At 45.6% G+C, this 22,172-nt stretch overlaps 1 protein-coding gene across 7 annotated transcripts in view; it reads left to right on the top strand.

The window, feature by feature from the left end:
• The window catches only part of LOC121289034 (2-5A-dependent ribonuclease-like), a 53,137-nt gene extending 34,515 nt beyond the window's left edge, over positions 1 to 18,622 (top strand). For all 7 annotated transcript variants that reach the window (XM_041207956.1, XM_041207958.1, XM_041207957.1 and 4 more), the window contains 4 exons: positions 2,157 to 2,374; positions 12,741 to 12,873; positions 14,627 to 14,745; positions 18,485 to 18,622. In XM_041207956.1, the coding sequence (XP_041063890.1) occupies positions 2,157 to 2,374; positions 12,741 to 12,873; positions 14,627 to 14,745; positions 18,485 to 18,605 (591 nt within the window). In that variant the 3' untranslated portion in view covers positions 18,606 to 18,622. The remainder of the gene's footprint in view (positions 1 to 2,156; positions 2,375 to 12,740; positions 12,874 to 14,626; positions 14,746 to 18,484) is intronic.
• Positions 18,623 to 22,172: the final 3,550 nt, after the last annotated feature.

Genomic DNA, 22,172 nt, shown 5'->3' with positions numbered 1-22,172 from the left:
CCTTGGCGAGTTTCTGCAGTGCATCTTGTAGATGGTGCACAATGCTGCCACCGTGTGCCGGTGTTGGAAGGAGTGAATGTTTAAGGTGGTGGATGGGGTGCCAATCAAGTGGGCTGCTTTGTCCTGGATGGTGTTGAACTTTTTGAGTGTGGTTGGAGCCGTACTCATTCAGGCAAGTGGACTGTACTCCATCATACTCCTGAATGTGGACACTGGGATCTGAGGGGGCACTGTTAGGAGGTAGAAAATGTGAAGAACTTGTAAGACAGCATGGATAGTGTTCAGGACGAACTTGAGGCAATAGAGACAAACAAAGTAAACAAAAAAAGAGCAGGATAGAGGCTATGTGTAGTTCTATTAATAGAAATGCTTTGTTATGTCAAGATGGCAGTACCACATATGCACCAGCCTGATATTATCTATGTATTGGTCAGTTCTATCAAAAAAAAACTGAAGGTATTGAGACACCATTTGATTGAGGCAGATTCATCTAATCTAGGAGAGTAGCAGGCTCCATCCCTAACTTGACTGAAATAGCTGACCTCAGCAACAATGGTGATTGCCGCACTCTACACTTGGCCTCAGTGCCTTGATCTAGGCTACAGAAAAATGAACCAGTATCACTGTCTGGCAAGCGCTGCTGGAAGCAGAGAGGGTTAACTGTAAGGGACTCACACCTAGGAAGATGGTGGCTCGTTCGATAGGCAGCTCAACTGGCTGATCCCTGAGGTGGAGAACTGGGAAAGAGTCAATGGTCCAGGTGGGACATGGAGGTCTGCAGAAGTTGGAGTTTCAAAACGGTCAAGGAGAAATAAACCTCATCTCCTCAATTTCAGGTTGACCAGTATCAGGGATTTGCTGGTATTTCAAATGAATTTGGCTCATTTTTTCTTATTTTTTCGTCCACGGGATGTGGATGTCACTGGTAAGACCAGCATTTGTTGCCCAATCCTAATTGCCCTTGAACCAAGCAGCTTGCTGGGCCATTTCAGAGGGCAATCAAGAGTCAGCCGCATTGCTGTGGATCTGGAGTCACATGTAGGCCAGGCCGGGTAAGGACAGCAGATTTCCTTCCCTAAAGGGCATTAGTGAACCAGATGGGTTCTTACGACAATCGACGATAGTTTCATGGTCACCATTCATATTCCTGATTTTATTAACTGAATTTAAATTCCACCAGCCGCCATGATGGGATTTGAACCCGTGTCCCAGGGCCTCTGTGACGTTACCACAACGCCACCCTCTCCTCATAAGGGTAATGTGGCTTTCCCTTTGATATTCCCTGTGTTATGAGACACATTATGAAAACCTATGAAAACAGTGTGCTGTTTACTTGTATACTACGTGCAAAATGAGCCAACTGGTTGGTTTACAATCAGCCTTGTCTCCCTCAGGTGTTTATTGTGCCACCTCTCAGAAGACTGGAGAAATGTGCAGGGGGGACCTTGTGAGAGTACAGAAGGCAGTACAGTACACACAATGGGAGAGGCGGTGGTTTCTTTTGACAGGCCCATTCCCCGAGTCACACTATCGTAAGTTAAAGTATGGTAAGGTAGAGGCAAACTCCTGACCGCAGGCACCATGGGGCCCGCTTACTGGAATGATGCTGAACTCGGAAGAATTATCTGGTACAGTCCAGAAATTTGGAACCGAGCGGTCAAGAGAAACTGTTTTCTGCAGAAAGTTATTAGGACGTAGAATGACCTCACCAGAAAACGTAGCGACAGCTTTTAAAAAGAACATGCTGAACTATTTGAAAAAGAAAAAAAAATGTATATGCCATAGAAAATGGGCAGGAAATTGGGACAGCTCTTTCAGAGAGCTAGCACAAGTAGGATGGACTGAATGGTCTCCACTGCTGAAAATTTCTACGAATTTATGAAAAGTATGTGTTTATAAAGAAGGAATGGGGGGAAACAAAACAGAATTATAGCAGAAGGAAAAACCAGTTCAAAGTTGTCAAATCCCAGTAATAATCAGCAATACTGGCACGAATAATAATGGAGTTCCATGTTAAGGTATGCAAGACCAGTTCGGACCAGTTTTACTGGTTTTTACGTTGTATATCACGTGCTGTATGTTTGTGGAGCTGTATGTTTCTGCATTCATTCCCTTCAACAAAATGCCAGGTCTAAAGCAATTTTCTTTCTGCACAGGCTCTTGGACGGCTTTTGCATTATGTTATGACCGGAGGGAAGGATCCCTGTAGCAGTGAAAATGATCTGTGCGAGAATAATCTTTCTCTCAATGAGGATCTTTGCGAACCCAAGAATGCCGAAGCCAGAGATTTCATCGAGCGCTTGTTGGCGCCAGCAGAGAAAAGAGCTACATTAAGTGAGATCAGACAACATCCGCTGCTGTGGAAAGATTTGGGGTGAGTCCAATTAGCTTGGAGAATGTTGAGAAAGATTTGAGTTTCCATAATTCCTAAATATGCTGAAAAACTGATTGAGAAGTGAGGATTTTCCCGTTGAATTCTGACGTGCTCTAAAAGGAGAGGTATCACCAGTGCCACCAATATCTGAGTTGTTCCTCACTGTGGGTGCACTATTCTTCATAAGAGATTGTCCCGCACTGAGAGCAAATGTGCACTCATTCATGTGATCACTGCCACAGTTTGATGGCACCACACCAGGAGGAATTATACGCCACATATCTTATCCCAGACTAAGTCCAGGTACCAGTTGTAGCACCACAAGAAAATGTCTGTGCTCTCCATTTCCAACATTGGTTTTGTGATCATGGAGAAGGAATGTTCTCACAGCCATTTTGAGAATCAAGCAATCCTGGGTTAGACATATTGGAACCACTGTGTGTACTAAAGCTTCCTTTGTTCTGAGGGTGCCAGCCTTGGCTCATTAACAGCACACTAACCTCAGAGTTAGTAAGGTTGTGGCTTCAAGTTTCATTCCAGATACTTGAGCACATAATCGACATTGAGTACTGAGGGAGTGCTACACGACTGGCGAGTCAGCATTGAAGGAGCACTGCACTGTCGGAGGGTCAGTACTGAGGGAATGCTGCACGGCGGATGTGGGGTGGGGGGGTGCGGGTGGGTCAGTGCTAAGGGAGTGCTGCACTGTTGGAGAGTCAATACGACATAGAAACATACCTAGAAAATAGGAGCAGGAGAAGGCCACTCGGTCCTTCGAGCCTGCTCCACCATTCATTATGATCACGGCTGAACATCCAACTCAATAGCCTGCTCCCACTTTCTCCCCATACCCTTTGATCCCTTTCACCCCAAGAGCTATATCTAACTCCTTCTTGAAAACATACAATATTTTGGCCTCAACTACTTTCTGTGGTAGTGAATTCCACAGGCTCACCACTCTCTGGGTGAAGAAATTTCCCCTCATCTCAGCCCTAAATGGTCTACCCCATATCCTCAGACTGTGACCCCTGCTTCTGGACTCCCCTACCATTGGGAATATCCTTCCTGCATCTAGTCCTGTTAGAATTTTATAGGTTTCTATGAGAACCCCCCCTCATTCTCCTGAACTCTAGCGAATATAATCCTAAACGACTCAATCTCTCCTCATATGTCAGTCCCACCATCCCAGGAATCAGTCTGGTAAACCTTCGCTGCAGCCCCACTGTAGCAAGAACATCCTTCCTCAGATAAGGAGACCAAAACTGCACACAATATTCCAGGTGTGGTCTCACCAAAGCCCTGTACAATTGCAGCAAGACATCCCTGCTCCTGTACTCGAATCCTCTGGCTATGGAGGCCAACATACCATTTGCCTTCTTTACCACCTGCTGCACCTGCTTCAATGACTGATGTATGAGGACACCCAGGTCTCGTTGCACATTCTTCACTCTCAATTTATAGCCATTCAGATAATCTGCCTTCCTATTTTTGCTACCAAAGTGGATAACCTCACATTTATCCACATTATATTGCACCTGCCATGCATTTGCCCGCTCACTCAGCTTGTCCAAAACACACTGTATCATCTCTGCATCCTCCTCACAGCTCACCCTCCCACCCAGCTTTGTGTCATCTGCAAACTTGGAGATATTACATTTAGTTCCCTCATCTAAATCATTAATATATAATGTGAATAGCTGGGGCCCCAGCACCGATCCCTGTGGTACCCCACTAGTCACTGCCTGCCATTAGGAAAAAGATCTGTTTATTCCTACTCTTTATTTCCTGTCTGCCAACCAGTTTTCTATCTATCTCAATACACTACCCCCAATCCAACGTGCTTTAATTTTAAACGCTAATCTCTTATGAGGGACTTTGTCAAAAGCCTTCTGAAAGTCCAAATAAACCACATCCACTGGCTCCCCCTCATCAGCTTTACTACTTACATCCTCGAAAAATTCCAGTAGATTTGTCAAGAACGATTTCCTTTTCGTAAGAGCCATACTGACTCTGTCTGATTCTGCCACTGTTTTCCACGTGCTCAGCTATTAAATCTTTTATAATGCACTCTAGAATTTTCCCCACTACCGATGTCAGGCTGACTGGTCTATATTCCCTGTTTTCTCTCTACCTCCCTTTTTAAATAGTGGGGTTACATTAGCTGCCCTCCAATCTGTGGGAACTATTCCAGTGTCTATAACGTCTCAGAAGATGACCACCAAAGCATCCACTATTTCTAGGGCCACTTCCTTAAGTACTCTGGGATGTAGATTATCAAGCCCTGGGGATTTATCGGCCTTCAATCCCATCAACTTCCCCAGTGCCACTTCCCTACTAACACTGATTTCTTTCAGTTCCTCCCTCTCACTAAACCCTGTGTTCCCCAACATTTCTGGTATGTTATTTGTGTCCTCCTTTGTGAAGGCAGAACCAAAGTATGTATTTGGTTGGTCAGCCATTTCTTTGTTTCCCATTTTAAATTCCTCTGTTTCTGACTGTGAGCATTTGTCTTCACCAATCTTTTTCTTTTCACATACCTGTAGAAACTTTTACAGTCAGTTTTTACGTTCCCCACAAGCTTACTCTCGTACCCTATTTTCCCCTTCTTAATCAATCCCTTGGTCCTCCTTTACTGAATTCTAAAGTGCTCCCAAACCTCAGGTCTGTTATTTTTTTCTGACCAATTTGTATACCTCTTTCTTGGATCTAATATTATCTCTAATTTACCTTCTAAGCCATGGTTTGGTTACCTCTCCTCTTTTACTTTTGCACCAGTTTTGTTGCAGTTCACTCATGCGCTTTTTGAATGTTTGCCATTGCCTATTCATCGTCATCCCTTTAAGTAACGTTTCCCATTCCATCATAGCCAATTTGTGCCTCATACCATCGTAGTTTCCTTTGTTAAGATTCAGGACCCTCGTCTCAGAATCAACTACGTCACTCTCCATCTTGATGAAGACTCCTGTCATATTTTGGTTGCTCATCCCCAAGGGGCCTCCCACAACTAGATTGCCAATTATTCCTTTCTCATTATACAATACCCAGTCTAGGATGGCCTGTTCTCTAGTTGATTCCTCAATGTATTGGTCCAGAAAAAACATCCTGTATACATTCCAGGAATTCCTCCTCTATAGTATTGTTACTAATTTGATTTGCCCAATCTCTATGCAGATTTTAGTCACCCATAATTACAGATGTTCCCTTATTACATGTGACTCTAATTTCCTGTTTAATGCCATTCCCAACATCACCACTACAGTTTGGGGGTCTATATATAAACCCCACTAACGTTTTTTGCCCCTTAGTGTTTCTCAGCTCTACACATACTGATTCTACATCGTCAGAGCTAATATCTTTCCTCACTATTGCATTAATTTCCTCTTTAACCAGCAGTACAGCTCCACTGCCTTTTCCTTTTTGTCTGTCCTTCCTAAATACTGAATACCCCTGGATGTCCAGTTCCCATCCCTGGTCACCCTGCAGCCGTGTCTCCGTAATCCCGACAATATCACACCCGTTTACATCTATTTGCGTGGTTAATTCATCCATTTTATTGTGAATGCCCCTTGCGTTAAGGCAAAAAGCCTTAAGGCTTGTCTTTTTAACATTACTTGTCCCATTCCCACTATTTTTCACTGAGGCCCTGTTCGATTCTTGCCCTTGATTTCTCTGCCTATCACTTTTATTCCACTTTGTTTTTTGTTTGTGTCCTTGATTCCCCTCCTCTGACTCCTTGCATAGGTTCCCATCCCCCTGCCCTTTTAGTTTAAACCCTCCCCAACCACTCCAGCAAATATTCCCCCTAGGACATCAGTTTCAATCCTGCCCAGGTGCAACTTGTCCAGTTCGAGCTGGTCCCACCTTCCCCAATGTCCCAGGAACCTGAAACCCTCCCCCTGCACACCATATCTTATGCCACATATTCATCCGATATATGCTGCTATTTCTACTCTGACTAGCAGGTAGCACTGGTAGTAACCCTGAGATCACTACCTTTTGAGGTCCTACTTTTCAACTTACTTCCTAACTCCGTATATTCTGCTTTTAGGCCTCATCCCTTGTTTTACCAATGTCGTTTGTATCCATGTGTACCACGACCGCTGGCTGTTCACCCTTCCCCTTCAGAATGTCCTGTAGCTGCTTTGAGACATCCTTGACCCTAACACCAGGGGGGCAACATACCATCCTGGAGTCTTGTTTGCGGCCACAGAAATGTATATCTATTCCCCTTACAATTGAATCCCCTATAACTATTGCATTTCCACACTTTTTACTCCTCCCCTGTGCAGCAGAGCCAACCGTGGTGCAACGAATTTGGCTGTTGCTGCTTTCCCCTGAGAGGCTATTCCCCTCAATAGTATCCAATCTGTTTTGCAGGGGAATAGCCACAGGAGATTCCTGCACTGCCTGCCTAGTCCTCTAGCTCTGCCTGGTGGTCACCCATTCCCTTCCTGCCTGTGGACTGTTAGCCTGAGGTGTGACCACTTCTCTATACGTGCTATCCACGATAGTCTCTGCCTCGTGGATGCTCCACAGTGTCCCCGGCTGCCGCTCCAGCTCTGAAACCCGGGCTTCCAGGAGTTGCAGCTAGAGACACTTCCCGCACACATGCTGGCCCCAGACACTGGATGTGTTCCCGGCTTCCCACAAAGAGCAGGAGGAGCACACCACGACTTTGACCTCTCCTACCATGACTTACCCTTTTAAATTAAATTAAACCCTTTGGAAGATACCTTATGTCAAATAATATTAATTACTCTAGGGCCCTTCTTCCTCGTTCTTACAGAATATAGCCCTTACAAACGATGAACCACAAAATAAAACCTTAAAAACTATAAGCGATAAAAATAGTAAATACTTACCCGACCATACTCACGGTACTCAAAGGATCACCTCGTTCCCTCCTCACCGAACTCTCTCAGTCATCAAACTCCAAGTTAAGCATTCTACTGCAGCCCAAAGCAGCACTCCAGTGCAGACAAATTCACCACTGTAAGATGGCCTGTTTTTATACTCTGAATCTAGCCTCTGAAAACCTGTTTAAGCCAGTTATCTAATTAACTAGTTGTAGTTGCAAGCAGAGCCTGTATAAACCCTGTTTTAAAGCTGGCCTAAAACCCACCGTCTTCCAACCCAAATTGCAACTTTAAGTTAATTACTAAATTAAAGAAAGACTAGACTTTAGATAGAAATTAACCTTTAAATTCCCTCAGTCGCCAAAGTGCAGACAAAGGAGTGAGCGCCGGATGGTTGGAGGGTCGGTACTGAGGGAGCGCCGAACGGTTGGAGGGTCGGTACTGAGGGAGCGCCGAATGGTTGGAGGGTCGGTACTGAGGGAGCGCCGAATGGTTGGAGGGTCGGTACTGAGGGAGCGCCGAACGGTTGGAGGGTCGGTACTGAGGGAGCGCCGCACGGTTGGAGGGTCGGTACTGAGGGAGCGCCGCACGGTTGGAGGGTCGGTACTGAGGGAGCGCCGCACGGTTGGAGGGTCGGTACTGAGGGAGCGCCACACGGTTGGAGGGTCGGTACTGAGGGAGCGCCGCACGGTTGGAGGGTCGGTACTGAGGGAGCGCCGCACGGTTGGAGGGTCGGTACTGAGGGAGCGCCGCACGGTTGGAGGGTCGGTACTGAGGGAGCGCCGAACGGTTGGAGGGTCGGTACTGAGGGAGCGCCGCACGGTTGGAGGGTCGGTACTGAGGGAGCGCCGAACGGTTGGAGGGTCGGTACTGAGGGAGCGCCGAACGGTTGGAGGGTCGGTACTGAGGGAGCGCCGAACGGTTGGAGGGTCGGTACTGAGGGAGCGCTGCACTGTCCCTTCATTGAAAAGTTATATCAATGCACCTCTCGTGGACATAAAGAGTTCCACAGTAATATTCATTGAAGACTAGGGAAGTTCTCCAAGCGTCCTGGCCAACATTGATCTCTCAATATAAATGCAAACCTTTCTTTTTTATTCATTTCAGCATTGTACCTGAACACCAACTCCCGAAGAAATTTCAACTCCACACATTTCTGTGGTCTTTCTGAGAGTATTAACCATCATTTAGAAGTGGTTTGGCACAATTGGTTTCTGTCCACTGAGGGCTGACAAAAAACTTATTTCACACAGGACGCTGGGGAAGGGAAACTATCATCCCAACATTCCGGGAAGGATTTAAGCTCGGACATGAAAGTTCATTTGCCCACCCCTTATACTACTCAGTCCTCACGTTCTTGCTGTTCGATAGTGTTAATGTCAGGCTGTACTGTAGCACTGCTGAGAGGCTGTTAGTCAGGGCACACACTGGGAACAAGAGGCTTGCATTGTATGTAAAGCTACTTTTCTTGTTGAACAAATCTATCCTCCCCAGCTAATATCTACATTGCACAATCATTCACTTGTCTCATATTACATTCCCTCAGTGCCAAACGATGACATTATATTCCCTCAGTGTCACACGGTGTGCATTCCATGCCTCGCTGTACCAGATGAATTACTATCGCTTGACCTGCTCCAGGCCCTTCAAGGTGATCAAAACCTTAATCCATGATGGCAGCTTATTTGCAGCTCTTTCACATTCAACCTGTATCTCCCACTCATTACCTTTAATGATATTACCACCCTTCATTCTTCATTCTGAGCCCTCAATATCTGCTACATTCTCAAGTATAATTGCTCCATCTCCCCTGTGCTAAAGGCACCTCCAAAAACTTTTGTTTCCCTCTTATTTCAGACACTGTTTCCCTCAAAAGCTCTGACCCTCAGTAAACCCCAAGAATATTGTACCTTTGAGTAGTTCCTTGGTCGTCCTAGAGCAATAAGCAGTTCTTCCTCTGATACGTGACTTTTCCCACCTCCGTGTCTATTGCTTTCCCTGCTGACATTACTCTGGTCAGTGCTGCTTTCAGTTTTTACCCCTTGTTCCTTCTAAACTCCAAAATCACCGACCTATACAATTTTCCCTTCCCCATATCCTCACTGTGCTTTCAGAAAGACTTGCATTTACATAGCACTTCTTACAACTGCTGGACGTCTCAGGTTGATGTACTTTCTTGAAGTGTTGTAATGTAGGAAATGTGGCAGCTGATGTGCGCACAGCAAGATCCCATAAACAGCAATGTGATAATGACCAGATAATCAGTTAATTGTGATGCTGATTGAGGGATGAATATTGGCCAGGGCTCCAGGGATAATTCCCCTGCTCTTCTTCAGAATAGTGCTATGGGACCTTTCACACCCACCCCAGCAGGCAGATAGGACCTCGGTTTAGCATCTCATCCAAAAGACAGCACCTCTGACAACATATCACTCCTTCACTACCGTGCTGGGACGTCAGCCTCTATTTTTGCACTCAAGCCCTGGAGTGGGAACAGAACCCGACTCCTGGTGCCTCAGAGGCAAGAGTGCTACCAGCTGAGCCTCAGCTGACGTTACACAATGACCTGAAGACTGATTACAATCTCTTACTGCAGGATCTCAAAAGTGGGAACTCCTCTTTCTCAGGTCACTTTACAATCTGAAGACATTTACAGCCCAAACCTAATGGTTACTTTTGACTTACTTTCTCTCCAGGTTTGGTGGTGTCCTTGGACAATGTACCTTGGGGATAAAACTTGTCTAAACCAGCGGTGTGCAATAGGCTCATAGCTAATCGGCAGCTTAGCATACACTGTCACAGCTTTTATTTTACATAAGAAGTATGACACAGAAACAGGCCGTTCGGCCCAACCAGTCAATGCTGGTGTTTATGTTGCACTCGCACCTGCTCCCATCTTTCCTCATCTCTCCTCGTAACCTCCTCTTCCCTTCTCCCTCTTGTGCTTGCGCAGCTTCCCCTTAAATGCATCCAAACTATTCACTTCAACCGCTACCTGTGGCAGCAAGTTCCACATTCTCACCCTTCTTTGGGTGAAGAAATTTTTTATCTGAATTCCCTGTTGGATTTCTGGATGACTGTCCTCTATTGATGTTCTTTAGCTGTATTCCGTTGACTTGGGAAATATTGTCAAGATTTTTAATCTCCAAACAAGTAAAAGCAAAAATAAGGCTAGGAAACACCTCTCCGAGAGTTTGACCTATTCTTTGAAGTTAAGTGGAAAGAGGAACTTTTCAACTCCGTGAATTGAACCTGAACCTCTGCATTGTGACTGAGGCTTTGGGTTGAAAATGTACCTTAACGAGGTCTACAAATTCACTGAAAGTCTTCAAATCTGGGGCACTGGGGACCATCAAGCTTTGAGTTAAACTGTAGGTTTTGCTCCCACAAATACTCAGGAGAATCGTTCTCCTCTTTTCCTCTCCAGTGATTTTGTTTGCTTGGAAATAGAATGTGAGACGTTCTATATATTGGGACCAATCGTCTGTAGCTGGCTGAAAGAGATCGATTTTGCCAAACTGTGGCATTTTGGATGAGCATATCTTCTTTTATTTTTAACTAACTTAGATATTCACAATCACTGGGCGAGGTACAGCACAGAATCTGATTTATCCTCATCGCCAGTTTGTTATAGAGATGATCTTCAGACAATTTTTCTTAGTGGAAACATTTAACTTTATTTACAAGACAGCAGCAGCAAACACGCCTGTTAGTCAAACTCCATAACTACAGGGGAACTCCCTTGTAGAGGTTCCCCGTGCTGCTATCCACTTTGGTTTATACAGATCATACAACACAGGGTTATTCTTAAAGCAACAGTCCTACATTTCTCAAAACTATCATCACTACAAGTACTGATTTGTCAGCTGAGGGTTGTGGGGGGAGGGAGTTGCTGGTAATCTAGTTCACTAATGACCTTTAGGGAAGGAAATCTGCCATCTTCACCTGGTCTGGCCTACATGTGACTGCAGACCCACAACAATGTGGTTGACTCTTAATTGCCCTCTGAAATGGCAGGGTAATTAGGGATGGGTAAGAAATGCTGGCCTTGCCAGTGATGCCCACACCCTGTGAAAGAACAAAAAAAAATTAGTAGGAGGATTCCTTGCTCATGTCTGACCTGGTGCTATGAGACTTCATGAGATCCAGAGTCCATGCTGGGGACTTCCATGACTGTTTACCATTGTGCTGCCACCTCTGGAGGATCTGTCCTGCCAGTGGGACTAGACAGCGATAGTGATGGAGGAATCAGGGCCATGGACTCAAAGTTAAGTGCTTTGTAATAAAAGCTGAAAATGCTGGAAAAACTCAGCAGCTCTGGCATCACCTGTGGAGATAGTAACAGAGTTAATGCTTCGAGTCCGTATGACTCTTTAGAGATAGCGAGGTAGAAATGTGATGGATTTTATACTGTTTAAGGGGGTTGGGGGGGGGGGGGGCGGTGTGGGGGGGTGGGGGGGGTGGGGGGGGGGGGTGGTGGGGGGGTGGTGGGGTGGAGCAAAATAGAAGGGCAAGGATAGGTGGGAGCTGAGAAGAGGTTGACAAAGATGTCATGGACACAGGACAAATGAAGTGTTAATGGTCGTGTTGTGTCAATCTCTCCTCAACTCCCACTCATCCCTGACCTTCTATTTTGCTTCGCCTGCTCCACCCCCTCCCCACCTTGAACAGTATAAAATTTATCACATTTCTACTTCTCTTTAGCTCCAAAACGTTAACTCTCTTTCTCTCTCTACAGGTGCTGCCAGACCTGCTGAGTTTTTTCCAGCATTTCCTGTTTCCATTTCAGGTTTCCAGCATCCGCAGCATTTTGCTTTTATTTTAATTAAATGCTTTGTACTTTTCTACAGATACAGCAGCAACTTGTGTTTGCACAGATCCTTTAATACAGAAAACACCCCAAGGTGCTTCACTGAGGCACAATCAAAAATCTGCTGCCAATCCCCTAAACATGATTGTTTTTCAACTTATATTGTTCTCTCCTTAGCACCTTCACCTGTACTGGGGTACAATTAGTATTAAACTGCATTGAAACTTAATTATAGAGAGCTTTTGAGGAACTGAAATTAATCTGATTGATTTCCCATTCCATCAATACTGTGTACATCTATGGATGGTATGTGTTACTGCTGTTGTGCGTAACTGAGGTTCCTCCTTCCCCATCCTACTTCAGGTGCTGCACCCTAAGATGGCGTTGGTGAACATGGACTTCCATTGGATTGGTCCATGATTAAACTTGGCAAAGTACTGCAGTGATTTGCCGTTGCCTCCTGCAGTATGGCTGACCAGGAAACTCTCCCACTCTCCACCACCTGCCGTCAGGCGTATTGGAAGGATTTACAGGCTGATAATTAAATTGTTGGGTCATGTTTATGAATGCACCTCCCGAGGCCATCAATTCCTGAAGTGAGATTTGAACCCGGTGCTTCTGGCCCAAAGGTGGGGACGCCACCCGCTGCCCTCGGTAACTGAGTTTACTTTGCATTAATCAACTTTTCTTTTCACCCCAGAAAGAGCCAGTTTGTCCAAGGCCTTGCAAATGAAAACGGTGTGGCAAAACGGGATAAATCCAGTCCGATAGTCCTGATTCTGAATGAGGTTGGCAACAACCAGGAAAGATCATTTCACAAGTGGACAGAGAAGGTACAACTTCTAATCTGCAAATGCTCAGAGCTTTCAGTTGCTGGGTTCTGTTTAGCACCATTTGCCAATTGAATTTGTGTGGTTTAGATGCTATCAGCTGCTAAAGACCTCTGTAAAATGGATTTTTTTAAAAATTCATTCACGGGGTGTCGGTGTCGCTGGCTGGGCCAGCATTTATTGCCCACTCCTAATTGCCCTTGAGAAGGTGGTGGTGAGCTGCCTTCTTGAACTGCTGCAGCCCATGTGGTGTAGGTACACCCACAGTGCTGTTAGGAAGGGAGTTTGACCCAACGACAGCGAAGGAACGGCGATATATTTCCAAATCAGGATGGTGAGTGACTTGGTGGGAAACTTCCAGGTGGTGGTGTTCTCATCTATCTGCTGCCCTTGTCCTTCTAGGTGGTAGTGGTCGTGGTTTTGGAAGGTGCTGTCTAAGGAGCCTTGGTGAATTCCTGCATTGCATCTTGTAGATGGTACTCACTGCTGCCACTGTGTTGGTGGTGGAGGGAGTGAATGTTTGTGGTGCCAATCAAGTGGGCTGCTTTGTCCTGGATGGTGTCAAGCTTCCTGAGTGTTGTGGGAGCTGCACTCATCCAGGCAAATGGGGAGTATTCCATCACACTCCTGACTTGTGCCTTGGAAATGGTGGGCAGGCTTTGGGGAGTCAGGAGCTGAGTTACTTGTTACACTATACCTAGCCTCTGACCGGCTCTTGTGGCCACAGTATTTATGTGGCTAGTCCAGTACAGTTTCTGGTCAATATTAACCCCCAGGATGTTGATAGCGGGGGATTTATTGATGGTAATGCCAATGAATGTCAAGGGGAGATGGTAAGATTCTCTCTTGTTGGAGATGGTCATTGCTTGGCACTTGTTTGGCATGAATGTTACTTGTCAGCCTGAGCTTGGATATTGTCCAGGTCTTGCTGCATTTGGACAGGGGCTGCTTCAGTATCTGAGGAGTCACGAATGGTGCTGAACATTGTGCAATTATCAGTGAACATCCCCACTTCTGACCTTATGATGGAAGGAAGGTTATTGATGAAGCAGCTGAAGGCGGTTGAGCCTAGGACACTACCCTGAGGAACTCCTGCAGTGATGTCCTGGAGCTGGGATGGCTGACCTCCAACACCCACAGCCATCTTCCTTTGTGCTAGGTATGACTCCAACCAGCGGAGAGTTTTCCCCCTGGTTCCAATTGACTCCAGTTTTGTTAGGGCTCCTTGATGCCACCCTTGGATGATGGATAATTCACTGCTAGTGAGCAGATTAGTGTCAGGCATTTGAGTCCCTGTTGAAGGGAAGGTTATGGTTACACATTTCCCATTCTCCTATGTTGTTGGTATGAGCATTGCCAAACTGGGAGATGCCAGAGAGGTAAGAGGAAGCAATGGTTTTATAAAGCCAGTTGACAGTACAGCATATGTAAAAAAAAATTCCACCCAGTTTTTCATCAGTATGTGTTTGAGTCTGTTATCCATCAAACAGCTCCTTTAGTTGGCAAAGGCAATGATCGTAATTCAGTGACAGTGAAGGGGTGGTGGGGATTTGGGGTGGAAAACGTTGGAAAGACCAGTCATACCATTTGCAATTGTGCCGACTATCTGATGGAAATCCATAGGCAAGATCGCTATTTCCTAGGCTGGTGGAGGCAGAATGTGCACAACAGGTGGCTGTAGCTCGAATGGGATCGAAGGAGGAAACAAAGTGAATTTAATTTTTTTGCAAAAACTCTGTTATTCCTTTTCTTTTAGGTCCACCTTAAAATCCTAAATAATATGAATAAGAGACAGCGCACAAAATATGAGGACAACACCAGTGACCTCCTGAAATTCATAAGAAACCTGACCCAGCATTTTGATGAAAAGGAAGAGTATGTGAATCGAGTGCTATTATTTTCCTTTTCTCTTTCTAATTTTTACTATAGATTTAAAGCAAGAAGATGTGCCAAGTTTTTCTTATTTTCTTCCCTCCCAATAGCTCTTAATGAGACCCGGGGAGACCAGTGAAGACTCACTTGACTGATTCCTGGGATGAGGGGATCCTAGGAGGAGGCCATTCAGCCCTTCAAACCTGCTCTGCCATTCAGTGAGATCAGGGCTGATCTGAATTCTAACACCATTCACCTGCTTTGCCTTCATAGCCCTTAATACCCTTGGCTAGCCAAAAAAAAAATCTACCAGTGTCAGTTTTAAAACTGTTAAGTGAGCTAGCTTTTTGCAGAGATTTCCACTCTTCTTCCCAAAAGGGGACACTTCTACCGTCCTATTTGTGAAGAAATGTTTCCTAACTTGCCTCCTGCATGACCTGGTTTTGAATTTAAACTTATGCTCCCTTATTCGAGGCTCACCCAATAGCAGAAAGATGTTGTCTCTCTACTCTATCAATTCCATTGCCCTGCACATCTGGTCTAATCAGAGCTTATGTAGCTGAAACAAGACTTTGTTCCTCTGATGTTGTAGCTCTCTAGATATAAAGGCTAATTCCATTAGTCATCTTAACTATTTTAATACCTGCCCACTCCATTTTAGTGATATGTGTAAATGGACTCCTAAGTTCACTCTTTATAGCTTTGCACCAATTAAGAAATTTTTGGCTCCATCTTTCCTTTGGTCCATGATGAATGACCTCATACTGTGTTGAAATCTCTCCGCCAGCATTTTGCCCACTCATTTAAGCTATCAATGTCTCTTTTTAATTTTGTGCTATCATGGGGAGCATGCTACATATGAGGAGAGAGTAGCAAAGCGGTAATGTCACTGGACTCGTAATCCATTGGCCCAGACCATGGGTTCAAATCTCACCATGGCATCTGAAATGTAAATCTAGTCTCAGTAACAGTGACCATGACACCTATCGTCGATTGTTGTAAAAATCCACCTGGCTCACTAATGTCCTGTGGGAAGGAAACCTGCCATCCTTACCCTGCCTGGCCTATTTGTCTCTCCAGACCCCAGAGCAATTTGGTTGTCTCTTAACTGCTGTCAAGGGCAAATAGGGATGGGCCAACAAATACTGACCCTCTGAAATGGCCTAACAAGTTCAAAGGACAGAGAGAGATGGGCCACAAATGCTGGCCTTGCCATTAACGCCCACATCCCATGAAAGAATAAAGAAAAAAAATCAAGACACTACTTAATAGTCCACCAGTTTTACTAGTCCACCAGTCTTTGTGTCATCGGTAAGTGTGGATATGTCACTCTCTATTGTGTTAACTGAGTCATGAATAAATACAGTAAATAGGCTGCAGCTCAGATCCTTCTGGGACACCACTTCCTTTTGATCCGAGCACTTAACCATTGTGTCTTCTATCACCAAACCTGACTCCTAACCAGGAGATACCATGAGGTTTAATTTTAGCTAATAGTCTCTCGCTTATGAACGTCCACATAAACCACCTCCTCTGTCTACATTAGTAACTTCTTTACAGTATTCAATTAAGATCATTAGATGTAACCTTTTGATTATAAATCCGTGTTGCTTCTCTCTATTCAGTTCAAATTTCTCAAAGTGCTCAGCCTTTAGTTATACATTCCAATAACTTCCCCAAAACCGTTGTTAGACTGACAGGCCTATAATTTCCTGGGTCCCCCCACCGCCCCTCACTTTTCTGATCAAATCAAGTTGCATTTGAGACTTTCCCAATTGAGATTTGAGATTTTCCCAATTAAAGGAACAATTCCTGAATGGAGATTATGGCTAAAGCTTCTACGGTTTCCTCACTTGGTTCCTTTAAACTCCTGATGTAGGCATCATCAGGCCCAGGGGATCTGTCAGTCTTTAGAGCTGTTATTCTTCTGATACTGTGTTCTTGCTTGCATCGACTTTAGTGAATTCCAATCTTCAACTCATTATTACTTTCCGTGGAATGTCAGGTAGATTATCCTCTTCCTCGACAGTGCAGACTGACACAAGCTGCCGTTTTCTTTTTACCATTTACAATATTATCAGTCTGTTTTTAAAGGGCCCACGTTATCCTTGACTAGCCTTTATTGTCTAATACAATTGTAAAACCTTTGTGTTAATCTTGAGACCCCTTGCACATTTCTTCATGTATTCCCTTTTTGCAGCTCTTATATCTTTTTTAGTCTCCCTTCACTGTTCTTTATGTCTCTCTCAGTCCCCTAGATTTGCACTATTCTTCCCATGTTTGCCTGCTTTTGCCTTTAGTTTCAACATATCTCTCACCTTTTTTGTCAACCATGATATTTCAGCAGACCTGTTGCCCCTTAGGGGTATAGGCTGGTTCAGTACAGAGCTAAGTTCTATTTTAAACATCTCCCACTCTTCACCTGTAGTTTTACCTGAGAATAATTTTGACCAATTTACTGTTGTTCAGTCTCAGTCGCACCCTTAACCATACCAAAATCTAGAACCTTAATAACTTACTTTATTTCTTTTCAAACCTCACATTGAATTCAGTTGTATTATGATCAGTGTTAGAAAATGCCCCCTTGCTGGTAGATTATTAGCTAAGTGTGGTTTATTACTCATTATTAAATCTAATATTGCCAGCCCTCTTGTAAATCCAGAACAATATGTTCTAGATATAACAAGAGAGCAGGCAATATTAGATTGCTCAAGAAAAGTACCTTGAATGGACCCAAGAAATTTGCCTACCTTCCTAACTTGAACTACTCTGCTTTCCCCAATCTATCCTAAAATTAAAGTTTTCCAGCAAAACAGCTCTACTTTTGCCACAAGCTTATCTAATATCTGAATTAACACATTCTGCACTTCATCATCAGGAGGCCTTTGGGCAGCTCCCCATTGCTGCTTAAAGTTCCCTTGTATTCCTCAATTCTGACCATCAAGTCACTTCTAATTGCTCTCCCTGACCTAGGTCCTCTTTGTTATAATAGTTCCAATAATCAATAAGATTATCGACCATTTTCTCCAATTCCTACAATTTTTCTCTTCTTATAATTCACAGGATGTTCAACCTCAACTTAATCACTAAAAAGTAGTGACTTATATTTTAGAGCCAATTACACTACCACAGGGGTTCCCAAAACAATCGTGATCCAATAAAATGCTTCTGTTATGAAGCGTGGTCATTGGTATAACATAGGACCAATTTACGCACAACAAACTCCCACAAACAGCATTGTGACAATCTTTTTTTTTAATGCCATTGCTCGGGAGCTAAATCTTGGTCAGGACACCGGAGAAATAGTGCAGTCGGATCTTTTACACCTTGTGAGAGGGAGACAGGACCTCAGTTACAAGTCCCATCCAAAAGTCAGCACCTTCCTCAGTACGGCACGGGCATCTCAGCCTGGATTGGGGGTTCAGGTCTCTGGAGTGGGACTTGAATCAACAAACCCGCTGAGCCCAAGGCGAGAGGGTTACAGTTTGCACAGGGGTTTCCTAGTTTCAGCTGTGTCTCTGGGGGTCCCTGCTGCTGTGGAATTGTCCCTGAGTGTGAGCTGTGAATGTCTGGAGGGGAGTAAACAATATTTTTATTCAATCCTCCCAGAAATGCTAAGGCAACTTTTATCAACTGTTACAACTAGCTAACCATTTAGGTGTTTTTATCGTTGATATTTTGGCTCCTGGGAATGTTAAATGCCAAAAATTTGCATTTAGGTCTCAAACATCTCTCTTTTCAGATTACACAGTTTGATTAAAAGTCCCGAATCTTATTTCTGTGAATTATTTCCTGATCTCACCATCGCTACCTACAATGCTGTGAAGGACACCGAGTGGGTAAAGCACTTTCCAAAAGAATAAAAGCTGCTCCTACCTTTAAAGGATTTAAATCTCTTGAGTGCTTCTCAGAGAACTGTTGACATATCATCCAGAATCACATGTATGCTTCAATGGTACAAAAGAAAGAAGGAACTTGCATTTATATAGCACCTTTCATCTCCTTAGAGCATCCCAAGGTGCTTTACAGTCAATGAAGCACTTTTGAAGTGTATGTAAGTGAGGTAACATTTGCACCACATATGTGCCAGGCAATGGCCATCTCCATCAAGACAAATTCTTACCATCTCCCCTTGACATTAAATGGCGTTACCATTGCTGAATCCCCACTATCAACATCCTGGGGGTTACTACTGACCAGAAACTGAACTGAACTGGACTAGCCATATAAATACTGTGATAACAAGAGCAGGTCAGAGGCTGGGAATTCCCCAGTGAGCTACTCGCCTCCCGAGTGCCCAAAGTCTGTCCACCATTAACAAGGCACAAGTCAGGAGTCTCCACTTACCTGGATAAGTGCACTTCCAACAACACTCAGGAGGCTTGACACCATCCAGGTCAAAATAACCTGCTTGACTGGCGCCCCTTCCAATAACAAACCCCCCCTCCCTCCCCCACCTGCCCTCCCTCCCCCTCTCCCTCGTGCCTGCCTGCCCACCCCCTCTCCCTCGTGCGCTGGCCCTCCCTCCCTCCCTTTCTCTCTCCCTCCCTCGTCTGGAGTCGAACAGGATATTGAAGCAGCCTCGTAGCAGGAGGTCAAAGAGCTGTGGGAGACAGGAGGCTGAGCTGCAGAGCTGAAACTGGCACAGCTGTTGCCAAAAGCATTCTTATAAGAGGGGTTCCCCCTCAACACTGATACCCCGAACGGTTCTTGCCCTTCACTTTTATTGAACCCCAGACCCCTTTCAACTTTCATTTTGGAGGTACCATCACACTTTCCCTTGGTATAAGCAGCACCCACTCCTTCCAGTTGCACTGGCGGCTTGCCACTGCTGTGGGCCCTCCCATCTTCCATCCTTAATTGGATGGCAAAAGCAGGGGGGGTGGTGGTCTGTTAACTGGTCGCATCCACTCCAGGGGCGTGCGTGTGCACGCAAGAAGGTTCGGAACCCACAAATGGCTGCAGCGCCCAAAGAGACAGCAGAGCGGTTGAAAGAGGGGGTGATGATGTCGAGCTGGGTGTTAGCAGCGTGCAAACGGAACGTGATTTTGCATTTTGGGTAATGTCGCCAAGAGGCAGAGGCAGAGAAAGAGAGAGAGAAAGGGAGGAGGAGGGATAAAAACAGAGATGGAAGAGAAAGTGAAAGAAATAGCGAGAGGCAGGAGCTACTAAAGCCTGAGATGGACCAGGATCCCTTGTCTCTGGAGCCACTTACAGCTCATTAACGATTTGTGCCGATCGTAACTGTCCGGATAACGAATGACGAACTAAAGAAATCGAACAGCAGGAATTGCAGGAAAGTAAAAGCTTTTTTTTAAATTTCTTATCCTGTGCAACCATTTTTTTTTGTGCAAACATAAATATGCGTCTCTTCTATTTTCAGCATTCATCATTTTTTTTACATTTTTTTAGCCACCATAATTCCTTCAGTTTTATTTGTTTCTGCTTTAAAAGTGACAACATTGATATTAGTCACAAACTTTTTAACACCACAAATATGTAACAAAATTTGGTAGAACAAACAATGCATTCATATATTTAACTATCTTCACCATTAAGAGGCCCACATCTTCCAGTCTCCAGATTGACGAAGAACGCCGTATGCCTCAAGATACCGGTCGGAGCTTGCAGGAGTCCCGATGCACTGACTCTGTGGGAGTTGCCTGGGAAGTCTGAACTTCTGGTGGGCAATTCCCCGGGACCCGCCAAAAAAGTTTTCGCCTCTGAGCTAGGGGGCAGAATTTTGCCCTTGGTGGGCGTGCGGGCCCCCCCGGCTCGGTGGTGGGTGGACTGCTGTCCCCCGTCACCGAAACGGGGCCCGCCGCCATTTTGAGTGGGCGGGCCAATTAAGGCTACCACGGATAAACAGGCAGCCCCTGCCACAGGGAGCCCTCCTCTGGGAAAAGCTCCTGGAGTCGGGAACACGTCAGGGAGCGGACGCGATATGTGTTGGTCTGATTTTCCATGGCCTTCCACCTCAATCCGCCTCAGCGGGACAGAGTAGATTCCACCCTGTGTTCACACATCCTATCTGCCACCCAGTACTGGATGAACTTTTCAACTGAATATTGGGGAGACCGAAGTCAATGGGCAGAATTTTCTGCCTACCAGGCAGGTGGGCCCGACCCGATCTCCGGCGGGTGGGGAGCCAATCCCCGCCAGAGAAGCAGGCCCCGCCACCATTTTAAGTGGGCGGGCCAATTAAGGCCCTCCCAGCGTGACATCCGGCGGGAACCGCTATGCGCTCCCTGTGCAGGCGGTGGGGGGGGGGGATGGGGGGTGGGGGGGAGGATTCCCCAAAAGCGAGAATGCGCTCTTTTGTGCATGTGCACAAAAGAGCGCCCATCTCCCTGAGGCTAAGTGCAGCCTCAGGGAGATCACTGACAGTTGTGCAAACATTAAAAATAGAAAACAAAATCCTTAAAATGTCCCCCTCATGTGACAATGTCACACGAGATGAGACATGTTAATAAATTTCACTAAAACTTTATTAAGCTGTTTTAAACCCTACATGAAACCTCATCCCGCCGGTGAATGAGGTTTCAGGTTTTTTCTATTCCCTGCCGGGGCTCCTGGCCTGCCCACCAGCCTTAAGGGGCGGGTCCTTTAATTGCTTAAATGATCCTGTCAATGGCCTCAATTGGCCACTGACAGGTCGGAGGGCGCACAGCTGATTTTGCTGAGCCCCCGCCTTCTTGAAGATTTAAATGGAGCGGGATGATGTCGGGGCTTCCCCCCCCCCACCCCCGATGTCATTGTACGCATCGGCGAGCGGGCCCCGCCCCCCTGTTCGCTGACGGCAAAATTCAGCCCAATGTCTTCAGTCTCTGCCACAAACTCCATTCCCTAGACGCTGCTCAGCATTTTCCGGCTGACGCTTAAAATGTGTGCTGACGTCAGGGCGCGGCATCGCGATATTTCGGTCAGCGGGCGCGCTCAGCAGCGGGGTGTTCGCCCACCATTAATTGAGGGCCTCGTTAAGGCCCTTAACTTGCCAATTGTCCAGAATTTTGAGGGGCCTGTGCGAACTTCGGGTTGGGGCACAGGCCCAACGGGCAGGCGGGTAGGAGATTTTTTAATAAAACTCATGCAATGTCGGGATATGTGGACTCAGAGGGGTTGTTCATGTTTTACACAGTTTTAATTGCTGAAAGTGTTTACAAGTTGCTTGTGTGATTGTTAGCAGTTCTCATCAATTTCCAAGAGCTCTTTATGTACTTTGAAACCAGTCTGCAGAAAGTAATCTTTCTCAGGCCTGCAGCTTTCTGGAGGCCTCCATTTAGCCTGGGGATATGGGTTCTGACTTCTCCACTGGAGGCAGCTCCCCTGAGGAGGAAGGGAGGGATATAATAAGGAGGAGGCCAGGAGTGGACAATCAGCCTCCAGTGGAGCCACCTTTGGGTAGCCAGGCGCAGGCACAAGGGGCGCAG

The sequence above is a fragment of the Carcharodon carcharias genome, chromosome 16 (genome assembly GCF_017639515.1).
Source record: "Carcharodon carcharias isolate sCarCar2 chromosome 16, sCarCar2.pri, whole genome shotgun sequence".
NCBI lineage: Eukaryota > Metazoa > Chordata > Chondrichthyes > Lamniformes > Lamnidae > Carcharodon > Carcharodon carcharias.
This window is presented reverse-complemented; position numbering and strand designations above follow the sequence as displayed.